Below are 13223 nucleotides of genomic sequence, written 5' to 3'. Positions count from 1 at the left end.
CGTCGGTATTTTTTGATATTACTGCGCATGTGCATGAATTCCTCAACTCAGACATTTTTACAAAAAATACTACACATACAAAGAAAAAAATGATGTTTTTCAGTTTGTCTCTTCAAAAAATATATTCCTTCTCCATTCAGAAATATTTGAAAATATTTATTAATCTTAAATAGTTCTTATATTGTTCGATTATAATTTTAGTCAATAATATATTTGTAGTTGGAGTTCTTCATTTTATTTGCATTCTATTATCTCTTGGCTCTATGCGGTAATGAGCAAGAAACAACCATAACCTATGTTGAAAGAATAGGAATATCTTGATTTTGACCATCTCTTCGTGTGACCGTGAGGTTGAATGTGATTAACTTTTTGAACCTTTGCCTCGCGATTTCTCATTGAATCTATATTTAATTTTACTCATATCAATTCTAAAATTAATATAATTATATAAAATGTCTTGGATTTTTGGTTACGGTAAAAAAGATCCTCAACTTCTCGATCCATCTCAAGAAATGCCACCAGGTACCGGTAAAACAGAAGGAGGAGGTCTTCAAATTTCGGAATCAGACATGAAAAAAATGGAAGCGTATAGATTTGATTCTGCGGCTTTGGAAAGAGCAGCTCAAGCTGCAAGAGAACTTGAAAAATCTAGTGAGTATAATGGCTTACAAAAAATTATTGGATAAGCATTAGGATACCTAATTTAAATAATGTCTAGGCCTACACTATCATGAGTAGGCTACTATAAAATATAAGATTATATCAAATTGATTAATTTGGAATGTTTTTATAAATATTAGCATCAATAAAACTTGATCTATCTTTTTTCAATTCATTTAATGATTCTGTCATTATTTTGGTTAATATTGACCTATTGCATCATCCTTATTAAAACTTGAATCATACCCTAGTTTACTTGTTAAAAATTTAATGACCGGTTATAATAAATTTGATTTCTAGTAGCTTATATGTTATTATTAATAATAAGGTGTTTCTGTTCATGGCGTAGTTATACTAGTTATGTACTAGTTGTGTACTATGTCCACAAGTGAACAAATCAAGAATAATAAAACAGTGGTGTATGGCAGGTCAAAAGACAAAATTTGCAAATCTATAAAGACAAAGCATGCAATGAAACAGACCAAGCAGCAAAACTAAGGCAAGAAGTATCTACTCACAGTCTTAGGATCACAATCATAAATCTCCCTCAAACAATAAAAGGGGTTTTCCTGAAGGGAAGCCCTCAGTCTCTTCTTCAAAACTTTCTTAGGCAGACTCCTGGCAAAAACTGGCAGATTGTCCACAATATTGTGGCTGGTAAATGAGGCTGCTCTAAGTCCTTCCCAATCCACAATAGCCTATGTCAGGTCCAGACTGAGACTGTTTCTGGTGCCATAGTCATCACTCCTGGTAGGAAAATTATGGATACTGTGGAAGGCGCTTTTATAGCTGACATGCTGAATGAAAACAGTGGAAATCTTCTGACTCACAAAGAGGAGCCTACAACGTACTAAAAAATTCTACCCACAAAGAATCCGGTGGCCTTATTCTGCACCAGCAGAGGAAGCGAGCTTGGCCAATTGATTTTCATGTGTCAAAAGTATTGCTGAGTTCACCAGCAAGGCGGCCTTTCTCAAAACTCGCATGTACCTTGCGAACAATATAGTCAACAGCCCCCACTGTTGACTTCCTTGCTCTGAAGTCGGTGGTTGCCTGCTGCCTTCCACTATAGTAAGGTCCACGTTATAATGTCAGTATTTGATTTACATTGGTGTTGCTATCCTTGTCTATCATTCGACAAAGCAGATAGCGTTAACCTTTTCTAGCTCCGCAACGCTACCAGATCGTTATCCAACAATTTAGAAATGTAATCTGGCAAGGCAGAGAATCAGCATCGCTGTTCTCCTATCTTTTTCCACTGTCATTATAACGTGGACCTCACTATAGTGTCGCTGATGCCGCAATCCGCTGGATGGAGTCCACCCAGTGATTGTTAGTGGAACACATTTCTTTTTTCTTTTTCTTTCTTAAAAACATGTTGGAGCAGGTGATTTTGTCTCACTCCGAATCACCTTCCATGCTACCATACACTTGTTTCATGTTTCATTGCTTATGAGAGCCTTGCTCAAACTATTTTTTTGATGAGCATGATCAAAAGGTTTTGCTCACGTTTATTCATAGAAAATGAAGCATATGCTCCATATTTTAGAAGTATAAGCTGATACTCAACTTTATTCATATGGCTCATTGTCTCACCACCATCAACCTCATAGGCCATTTTGCAATCGACAGAATTATCAATGAAATTTCTAACTGAATATTTCGATGAAACAGTCCAAGTTGCTCGTAACAGGACACTTGTGAATGTGATTTGGTTTGTGTTCCGCAGAGCATGCCAAGGAGGCGCTGGAACTGTCAAAAATGCAGGAGGTGACCAAACAGCAAGAGTTGATGGTGAACATGAAGGCGTATGAGGCGGAGATAGAGAGAGGCAAGGTGCAACAGAAACAGGTGGATGCTGAAGAGAGACGGAAGACTCTGCAGGAGGAGACCCGCCAACATCAGGCGAGAGCTCAGTATCAAGACCAGTTGTCACGAAAGAGGTATTTCATTATAATATCATACAGAAAAGATAGCATTAGAAGATATCCTATGGTGTTGTGTATCAAGTTGAGTTGATACTGTATCATAATGTGTTGATACCATAGACAAAATATAGCATAAAAATTAACCTATAGTGTTGTGTATCAAGTTGAGTTGATACTGTATCAAGTTGAGTTGATACTGTATCAAGTTGAGTTGATACTGTATCATGTGTGTTGATACCATAGAGAAAATATAGCATAAAAATTATCCTATAGTGTTGTGTATCAAGTTGAGATGATATTGTGTTGATACTATAAATAAAAATATAAATGTGAGTTCCCTTTTTAAAATTATTTTGTCACGACATGGTTCGACTATATAATGTCACTAGCCGTCAGGCTCGCTTCGCTCGCCATATCCGTCTAGCCAGGGGGCTCCGCCCCCTGGACCCCCGACTGGATCGTCCAAGAATGAGATCAGCAGGCTCGCTTCGCTCGCCTGCATTTTTCATTTCAGCATTTTTATCATATGTTAGGACGATCCAGTCGGGGATCCAGACTGAACGTCTGGCTAAACGGATATGGCGAGCGAAGCGAGCCTGACGGCTAGTAATATAATATTCCCAGGAATAGCTCTGATTAAAGTAGCGGTGCCCAATCAATTTTTCCGCGATAAATGCATCAACTTGGTGCCAACATAACAAAGTCAACTCAACTTAATGCCAACCTGACAAAATTATTAATTTAGTTACCAGTTAACAACTGTTTCGAAGAGGTACTCTCTTTAGATTATAGTTCTATATTAATATATGGTATGGACATTTTTCAATTATAAATTAAGAGAATAAGAAGAACATACATGCTAAAAGACGAACTTTAAACCCTTAAAAACCACCCTCAGAGTTAAAATATTGCCAAAAGGTTCTTAGTGCGCCTCTAAAGGGCCAACTGAACATACCTACCAAATTTGAACGTTTTTGGTCCGGTGGATTTTTAGTTCTGCGAGTGAGTCAGTCAGTCAGTGAGTGCCATTTCGCTTTATATATATATATATATATATATATATATATATATATATATTATATATATATATATATATATATATATATATAGATTATCAAGTGATAAGTCGAAACATGTCGTGACAAAATAGTTTTAAGGCTGTGCAAAGGCTAAAAATAAACTTTCTACTCGTGATATTTTTCCAAGTTATTCCATTTGTATATCATCAAGCTATCAAAATGAAAGAGTTTTCTCAGGAAAACATTTTTTTCTGATCATTACTTTTTGAGATATGAGCGCCTAAAGTTTAAATTTTTGGGACAGAACATTTCAAATTCAGTAAGAGATAAATCCATGCGATTAGAAGATAGATTCTTCATGGTATTGTTGATATAGTAAAATACAAATTTTCTGAAAATATCAATTTTAAGATAGTTATTCAATTTACTAAAAATAACTTTTAGTTGAGTTATTTTTGGTAAATTGAATAAATTTTCCAAAAATTTATATTTACAGAAAATTTTTGTTTTACTAGATCAACAATACCATGACGAATCCATCCTCTAATTCTCATGGATTTATATTGTACCGAATTTGAAATGTTCTGTCCCAAAAATTCAAACTATGAGCGACTGAAGTTTGAATTTTTGGGACAGAACATTTCAAATTCGGTACAATATAAATCCATGAGAATTAGAGGATGGATTCGTCATGGTATTGTTGATCTAGTAAAACAAAAATTTTCTGTAAATATAAATTTTTGGAAAATTTATTCAATTTACCAAAATAACTCAACTAAAAGTTATTTTTAGTAAATTGAATAACTATCTTAAAATTGATATTTTCAGAAATTTGTATTTTACTATATCAACAATACCATGAGGAATCTATCTTCTAAATCGCATGGATTTATCTCTTACCGAATTTGAAATATTCTGTCACAATAATTTAAACTAGGCGCTCATATCTCAAAAAGTAATGATCAGAAAAAAATGTTTTCCTGAGAAAACTCTTTCATTTTGATAGCTTGATGATATACAAATGGAATAACTTGGAAAAATATCACGAGTAGAAAGTTTATTTTTAGCCTTTGCACAGCCTTAAAACTATTTTGTCACGACATGTTTCGACTTATCACTTGATAATCTATATATATATATATATATATATATATATTATATATATATATATATATAATATATATATATATATATATATATAAAGCGAAATGGCACTCACTGACTGACTGACTCACTCGCAGAACTAAAAATCCACCGGACCAAAAACGTTCAAATTTGGTAGGTATGTTCAGTTGGCCCTTTAGAGGCGCACTAAGAAACCTTTGGCAATATTTTAACTCTGAGGGTGGTTTTTAAGGGTTTAAAGTTCGTCTTTTAGCATGTATGTTCTTCTTATTCTCTTAATTTATAATTGAAAAATGTCCATACCATATATTAATATAGAACTATAATCTAAAGAGAGTACCTCTTCGAAACAGTTGTTAACTGGTAACTGAATTAATAATTTTGTCAGGTTGGCATAAGTTGAGTTGACTTTGTTATGTTGGCACCAAGTTGATGCATTTATCGCGGAAAAATTGATTGGGCACCGCTACTTTAATCAGAGCTATTCCTGGGAATATTATATTACTAGCCGTCAGGCTCGCTTCGCTCGCCATATCCGTTTAGCCAGACGTTCAGTCTGGATCCCCGACTGGATCGTTCTAACATATGATAAAAATGCTGAAATGAAAAATGCAGGCGAGTGAAGCGAGCCTGCTGATCTCATTCTTGGACGATCCAGTCGGGGTCCAGGGGGCGGAGCCCCCTGGCTAGACGGATATGGCGAGCGAAGCGAGCCTGACGGCTAGTGACATTATATAGTCGAATCATGTCGTGACAAAATAATTTTAAAAAGGGAACTCACATTTATATTTTTATTTATAGTATCAACACAATATCATCTCAACTTGATACACAACACTATAGGATAATTTTTATGCTATCTTCTTCTTCGATGGCCCTACAGCCCAAATCGAGCCCTTGCCTCCTCAATACTGCGCCTCCATCCATCACGATCTCTTGCCTTCATTCTCCAATTCCTGATGCGAAGAAGTTCTGCAGCATCCTTCGAGATGCCATCCACCCATCTCAGTCTTGGCTTTCCCACCGGTCTTCTGCCTCCCGGTTGTCCCATATATTGAATGAAAAAGACTAAGAAATATGAATATATTTAATAAAATATATTCAATATGAATAATTACCACAATATCAACTTCTCAACTACACAAAAAGTGTCCCATATATATTTTTGTGGGAGACCGAGTGTCTGGCATCCGCTTCACATGCCCTGCCCATCTTATGCGGTTCAGTCTGACATATACTGACAAGGTCGGCTCTTTATAAAGTGCAGCTAATTCATTGTTGTTTCTTATTCGCCAGACACCCTAATCACATACAGGTCCGTATATTCTACGCAGCATTTCCCTTTCCCAGCGGTCTAGATTTGCTGCAGCCTTGGATGATAATATCCACACTTCACTTCCATAAGTGACCACTGTGCGTATTATAGTTTTATATATATCTATGTTCCTGTGGGTGTCAAACACTCCCTTGCCAGGCCATCTCATTTCCTGTACAGCAAGTACTTTCAATCGATATTGTTTTATACATTGGAGTAAATCTTTCAAGGCACCTCTCCTGTACAAGCTTCTCACATTCCATGTTCCAATAATTAAGTTCAAGTTCTTTTTCCAACATTGTTTTCCAAGTATCCTGTCCGTCCGAGGCTCATTTTGAGGTTTCGTAACAAGCTGATTTTTTTACAGGGTAGGGTCGTTGGCCCCACGCCCAACCCCCAACCTGGAGGACCAGGTAATTTTTTCGGGTGTACTTCCCTTATGCTATTCATCTCCCAAATTTGGATAAGGTTACAAATAGTCCGAAATAGGTCAAGTCTTGTAGTTCTTCACTTTACAAAATGTTTACTCATTAAATATGTTCACAAAGTAGATTTTCAAAATTAGTTGCTTCAAAACCAAAAATAGAACAAGGTTGGGAAATAGGATTATATCTCATCTTCTTCCCATTTCTAGACATTGCCTTCTCTGTCATTGAAGTCTGCGAAATTCCAATACATTTTTTATTATACTAGTAGTTCTGTGAACAGTAGACATCGCGCAGTTATAACGACGTCCCAAACCATAAGCACATCCACACTGATACACTAACTATTTATTTGATCAGATCATGCTTACACAAGATTTAATTATCATATAACGCTTTCCGGAATTTAGCGCGAGAAAACCAGAAGACATCTAGGCGCCCAGACGAGCTGTTATAAGTTCTTTGCATCCTATTAATAGTGCATAAAAATTGCATTCAATGAGGCATGCAATTATAGTCTACACAGCTGCTAATTTTTTACCAAGTTACATTGAGATATTGAATTGCATGCGTCATGGCATGCAATTTATAGTCAACTCGACAGCTGATTTATGATGAATAATTCTATAGTCTGATTTTCACTCTAATATTGACGTATGAAGGAGGCTCCTTTTTCCTTTTATTTTATCCTTGAAATGAAAAAATTCCAAAAACCTTGTATATACGTCGACGCGCAATTTAAAAGGAACATACCTGTCAAATTTCATGAAAATCTATTACCGCGTTTCGCCGTAAATGCGCAACATATAAACATTAAGAGAAATGCCAAACCGTCGACTTGAATCTTAGACCTCACTTCGCTCGGTCAATAATTTTTAATAAAATTATTTTCAATTATGAGATATGCTCCTGTTTGCAGACAAATTTCACTCTTTATGCTCCTGTTTGCAGACAAATTTCACTCTTTAGCAAACAGTATTGTATTAATTGACTTTACTCAACGTATTTTTGTTGAATTCAATATTTGATTATTGTTATTCTGTTATGTACTTGTCATTTAATGAAGATTTATTTATTATTTATTTAAATTTGTTAATTTATTTTGAATTGCATTTAAGGTATGAAGACCAACTGCTTCAGCAGCAGAAGATTAATGACGAGAATCTGAGAAGGCAGGAGGAGTCAGTTGCCAAGCAAGAAGCCATGAGAAAAGGTAAACATCTTGCACATTTTGTTATCTTGGACTCAACTCACACTAACTCAACTCAAATCGTACACTCCAGTCGAGGATACTTCAGTCTCTCGACTTTACGACTTCCTTGCTCATTGTCGCTACTTCAGTTCCGTGCTACACCATTTCTAACCCCACTTTATTAAAAACTAGCCGTCAGACTAGCTTCGCTTGCCATATCCGGGGGCTCCGCCCCATGGACCCCAGACTGGATCGTCCAAAAATGAGATCAGCGGGCTCGCTTCGCTCGCCTGCATGTAGACCTCTGTACCGAATTTGAACGTTTTATGTCAATTTGATCTCGAAAATTTGAGAAAACGTAGAAAAACACACCCGTTACTATATCGGCGTATCTTTGGCGAACAAAATTCCTCCACCTCAGCTAAACCTGTGTACTGAATTTTTAAAAAATATATTTCCATCAATTATTGAAAATGTGAGAAAATGCAGAAAAGCTGAGAAAAACGCTAATTTTGGGCGTATCTTTGGCGTTATTTCAAACTCCTTCTAACAAAACATTATTATACCCCAGCTGAGCTTCTATAGTAAATTTGAACATTTCCTGTTCATTTGTTCTCGATAAAGCTGAGAAAGCACAAAAAACGCAGATATTGGGCGTTTCTTCGACGTTATTTCAAACTCCTTCTAACACAACATTATTATACCCCAGCTGAGCTTCTATAGTAAATTTGAACATTTCCTGTTCATTTGTTCTCGATAAAGCTGAGAAAACGCTGAAAAAACGCAGATTTTGGGCGTATCTTTGGCGTTATTTCAAACTCCTTCTAACAAAACATTATTATACCCCAGCTGAGCTTCTATAGTAAATTTGAACATTTTTTATTCATTTGTTTTCGATAAAGCTGAGAAAACGCTGAAAAACGCAGATTTTGGGCGTATCTTTGAAAATTTTTCCAAGTCCGTTCTTAGTGCGCCTCTAAAGGGCCAACTGAACATACCCACCAAATTTGAACGTTTTTGGTCTGGTAGATTTTTGGTTCTGCGAGTGAGTGAGTCAGTCAGTCAGTGACTGAGTGCCATTTCGCTTCTATATATCATATCATAATAGTATTATTTTGCAAAGCAACTGTGCTGCCAATGTGTGAACACTCCCATGAGATCATAATAGTATTGTTTTGTAAAACTGTTCCCAATGTGTGAACATCTCCATAAAGACTGATGGTATAGTTTTGCAAAGTAACTGTTGCCAATGTCTGAACACTCCCAAGAGAACATAATGGTATAGTTTTGCAAAGCAACTGTTGCCAATGTGTGAACACCCCCATAAGGACTGATGGTATTGTTTTTTGCAGCAACTGTTGAACATGAAATGCAACTGCGCGCCAATTTGGAGATGAAAAAGATTCAGGCGGAGATGGAGGCGAAAGCCAAAGCCGACCGGGAGAACAGAGACATCAATTTGGAGCAGATTCGGCTGAAAGCTGTCGAAAATAGGGCCACCATTTTGGAATCTATCAAGTGGGTACTTATTTATTAACAGTAAATACATTTGGGGATGTTTTTGAACTTTAATGGGAGCCCAAAGTTTAAAATAGTTATTTATGCAACTAGTGCGCAAAGTGACAGTTTGCTGCACCGAAAGAAACGTTTACCTACGCTCGCCTACGGCTCGGGCGGAATGGTTTCTTGAGTGCAGCAGAGGAACTTTGCGCACATATTTCACATTAAATTTTTCCTACAGTTACCATTGAATATGAGAAGTGGTTGATTAAATTATTATGGGTAAAATTATGGCTGAAATCCATCAAATGTTTTTCTGTGTAATTTTATTATTAATAAAAACCTTAATTTATTTAAAATTGAATAATGTAGTAGTAAATGAATGAAGGGGCGGCTGTCACTCATGTGGTGGCTGTCGCTGTCATCCACTGTTGTCCACTGCCTTCACATTATTATAAAGCTGCGTACACATATTTGTGCTTCCAACCCGCACCGAGCACGCTCCTCCCTCGTACCGCCTTCGTACCTCCATCGAACCACAGTCGGACCGCCCACGCACCCATCATGAACGTTACGGAAGATGTTAGATCTTCTCGCGTTCCCCGGTTGGACCACTCTTGCTCGCCGGTCGATCATCAATCGCTCTGCTGGAGTGACGTTCGGTTGCGGAGCAGAGCGACAGTCTGTACGCACCTTAACGTGCACCACAACACTATAAACCACAGTTACCAACTTAATTTTCATTCTGCTGCACTGGTGCTCCGTATAACCTACTAACTATTTTGCGTTGTCATGCTGCAAATCTGGAGTACGCAAAGTAAGACTTTGCGCACTAGAGCGGAAAAGTGATTCTTTGCGTTCTTTAATCAGTGCAGCAATGGCCACTTTTCAAGGTAACTGTAGGAAAAGTATATTTGTTGAGTTCAAAGCCAAATATCAAACAGTTTGAAAGCTCATAAAAAGATCAATAACGTCAAACAAAGGAACAAATCACATGTATCTTATCGGACATTTATGTCTGTTTCCAGCCATATCCTTAGAATTACATTTTGATTGTTAGTTTTCTATTTATTGACGTTTTTCAAAAATATCGATATATCACGAAAACCAAGATTGATATAAGAACATTTTATTGGACTTTTTATGTCGCAAATTTCATGTAGAATCTTTGGTTTTCGACTGTTACTTCTTTCATGGGTCACTCTGTATATAATTGATATAATTACTGCATAATAATTATTTAAAATATCCGTTGAAAGCTGTATAAACAGACTAAAGACTTCTGCGACTTCAAATATTGACCGAAAACCAAATAGCAGAAGAAAATTTGAAGAATGAAACTGTCCAAAAACTGCCCAGACCGGGAATCGAACCCGGTACCTCTCCGTTGCCGGCGGAGCGGCTTTTTGAACAGATTATGCCCGGTTTCACCAACCTCGATCAAATATAGCCTAGCCATGGTCAACTAGACCATGGTCAAAATTTGATCACTCGTTCAAACATACAACTGTTCCACCAACCTCGGGATTGATCAAAAATCCGTCGGTCAAATTTGAATATGGTCAACTCTTGTAGCTGTACTTTTCTGAAGTTGGCCAACATGTTTGCTGGCTTGCTATTGGCTACATCTGATTTTTATGGATAGAAATTACTGAGATATTGCAATTTTTCAAATGCTAATGAATTAATAATTATTATTAAACGAAAATCCAAATTAAATTCTGTAATATAGTAAATATAGTAACACTCCATGATACTCAATATCAGTTTCGCTGCTCATATTCAGAGGGTAATTTGCGCTGAATGCTCTTTTTACTTTACCGTCAGGCCGTCAAAAATTCAGATTACTGTACTTTTTTCTGTAATTACTGTACTGATTTATATTCATTATTTCGGGGCAGGCCCCCTGGGCCCCCTTCTTATATACGCCCCTGGCACAGACGTTTTTGTATGGTCACACATTTACATTAATTTATAATAATATTTCAAATTTGAATTGAATACTTTCGTACAAAGAATTTACAAATCACCATCATTTTTGACAATTTTTTTCATGAACAAAAGAACATTCAAATTCTAATGAGATACAGTACATTGAAGCAGCAAGGTTGATCTAAGGATTGAATAATATAGGCCTACTGTGTAATAAAAGAGTAAAGCAAATCTTTTTCAAAATCTTCCTTTATTTTCTATACTATAATCGAGCCAGTCTTTTGACCGTGTTCAAATAATTTGATCGCCCGTTCGGCGGCAGTCAAACTTAACCATCGGATTGACCGTGGTCAAACGTAACTGGTGTTGATGGAACGAATTATTTCTGATTTAATCAGCTGATAGACTTTAACCAAAGTTCCTCCATTTTACTTGTAGAAATTCAGAGGTAAAACAACTTAATTCCGTAAATAATAAGGAAGAAATCAAATTTTTAGGTCTATATCTTGAAAACACACTTAGTTGGTCCGTTCACATTCAAAAAATATGTAAAAAATTAAGCTCAGGAATTTTCGCGCTGAGACGACTAGCAAAAATTTCCAACTTAGAAACGTTAAAAGCAGTGTACTTTGCAATGATCCACTCCCACATTTCATACGGAGTTGAAATATATGGAGGAACAAGCATCTCAAACTTAAATAAAATACTCCTATTACAAAAAGAAGCAATAAGAATAATTCTAAATCTTGATAGAGAGCGATCATGCAAGCCATTCTTCAGTAAGTTAAAGTTCATGACGGTGTACAGCCTGTACATTTATAGGACAATATTATATATAAAAACTAAGCAATCTAGATTCCCACGGCAAGTAGATATACATAATTACAACACAAGAAATAAAAATAATTCTACAATAAAGAAACACAATAAGGAAAAATATAAACAAAGTCCAACGTACATGGGAATAAAATTTATTGGTTGTCTCCCAGGTTGCATAAGACATGAACCTGATAGATCAAATTTAAGGAATTGCTGAGAGCATATTTGATGGATTAAGCATGCTACAGTATAAACGAGTTTACTGTAAAAAATGAATTTTATACAGTCACTAATTTCTCTTTAGCTTTAAGTTAGTTTTTAGTTTTTGACTTTTTCATGTACATTTTCATGTATGTTTTGGAAAGAAATAAATGATTGATTGATTGATTGAACCATGTTCAAATTCCTTGACCAAGGTTGGTGAAACTGGGCATCATTCTTCAAATTTCGTACTGCTATTTAGTTCTTCGGTCAATATTTTTAGTAGCAGAAGTCCTTAGTTCTGTTTATAAAGCGTTCATTGATATTTGAAATAATTATTATAATTATAATATTGTTATAATTATTAATTAAATTAAATTTAAAATTAATTATTATAATTTTAATGTACAGTAATAATAGTCCATAAGTTGGTTGACTGCAATTTGTAATAAATGTTCCATTTTTGATAGCTGGCCGGAATGGCTAAGAGTGTGCCTGGTGGAATTTGTCCTTGGATTGATAGTTCTCTAGTTATTGACGTTTTAGGGTCGGTTTCCGAACTCGGGAACTCTAAGTTCTAGACTTTAAACAGCTAAAGTCAGAAAATTTGCTTTCCGAAACGGGGCGTAGCAATACCTTCTATTAATTCAGGCCCACAACTGATCTCTAATAAACTATGACGTCATCACATGTAGATCCATGATCTACTGGCGGTAAAGCAAGCGAAATAAGAGCGCTGATGCTTGTTATCACATCTGATAAGGTAATCAACAAAATTGGAATTACAAATTCAATTTTCACGGTATCCATTTCAATGAATATGGTTTGTTTATCATTCTTCTAATATTTGTTTGTGAAAATTAATAATGAATTTGGGGTTTTAAATCTTGGGATACAGTTGTGTACCTAATTGTCGCGGGAATTATAACAAACCGTATTCATTGAAATGGAAGACCGTGAAAATTGAATTTGTAATTTATTCCAATTTTGTTGTTTACCATATCAGATTTGATAACAAGCATCAGCGCTCTTATTTCGCTTGCTTACCGCCAGTAGATCATCGATCTACATGTGATGACGTCATAATTTATTAGAGATCAGTTGTGG

General features: G+C 35.9%; 1 protein-coding gene across 2 annotated transcripts in view; it reads left to right on the top strand.

The window, feature by feature from the left end:
- Nucleotides 1-287: 287 nt before the first annotated feature.
- LOC111058900 (ATPase family AAA domain-containing protein 3A homolog) overlaps nt 288-13223 on the top strand; it is a 37526-nt gene continuing 24590 nt past the window's right edge. The window contains exons 1-4 of one of the 2 annotated variants that reach the window (XM_039422632.1): nt 288-651; nt 2390-2603; nt 7591-7685; nt 9017-9182. In XM_039422632.1, the coding sequence (XP_039278566.1) occupies nt 453-651; nt 2390-2603; nt 7591-7685; nt 9017-9182 (674 nt within the window). In that variant the 5' untranslated portion in view covers nt 288-452. The remainder of the gene's footprint in view (nt 652-2389; nt 2604-7590; nt 7686-9016; nt 9183-13223) is intronic. The other variant, XM_039422631.1, reaches the window with a different exon arrangement.

Source organism: Nilaparvata lugens, chromosome 3 (assembly GCF_014356525.2).
Source record: "Nilaparvata lugens isolate BPH chromosome 3, ASM1435652v1, whole genome shotgun sequence".
NCBI lineage: Eukaryota > Metazoa > Arthropoda > Insecta > Hemiptera > Delphacidae > Nilaparvata > Nilaparvata lugens.
Note: the sequence above shows the minus strand (reverse complement) of the source record. Positions and strands in the feature narration are given on the sequence as shown.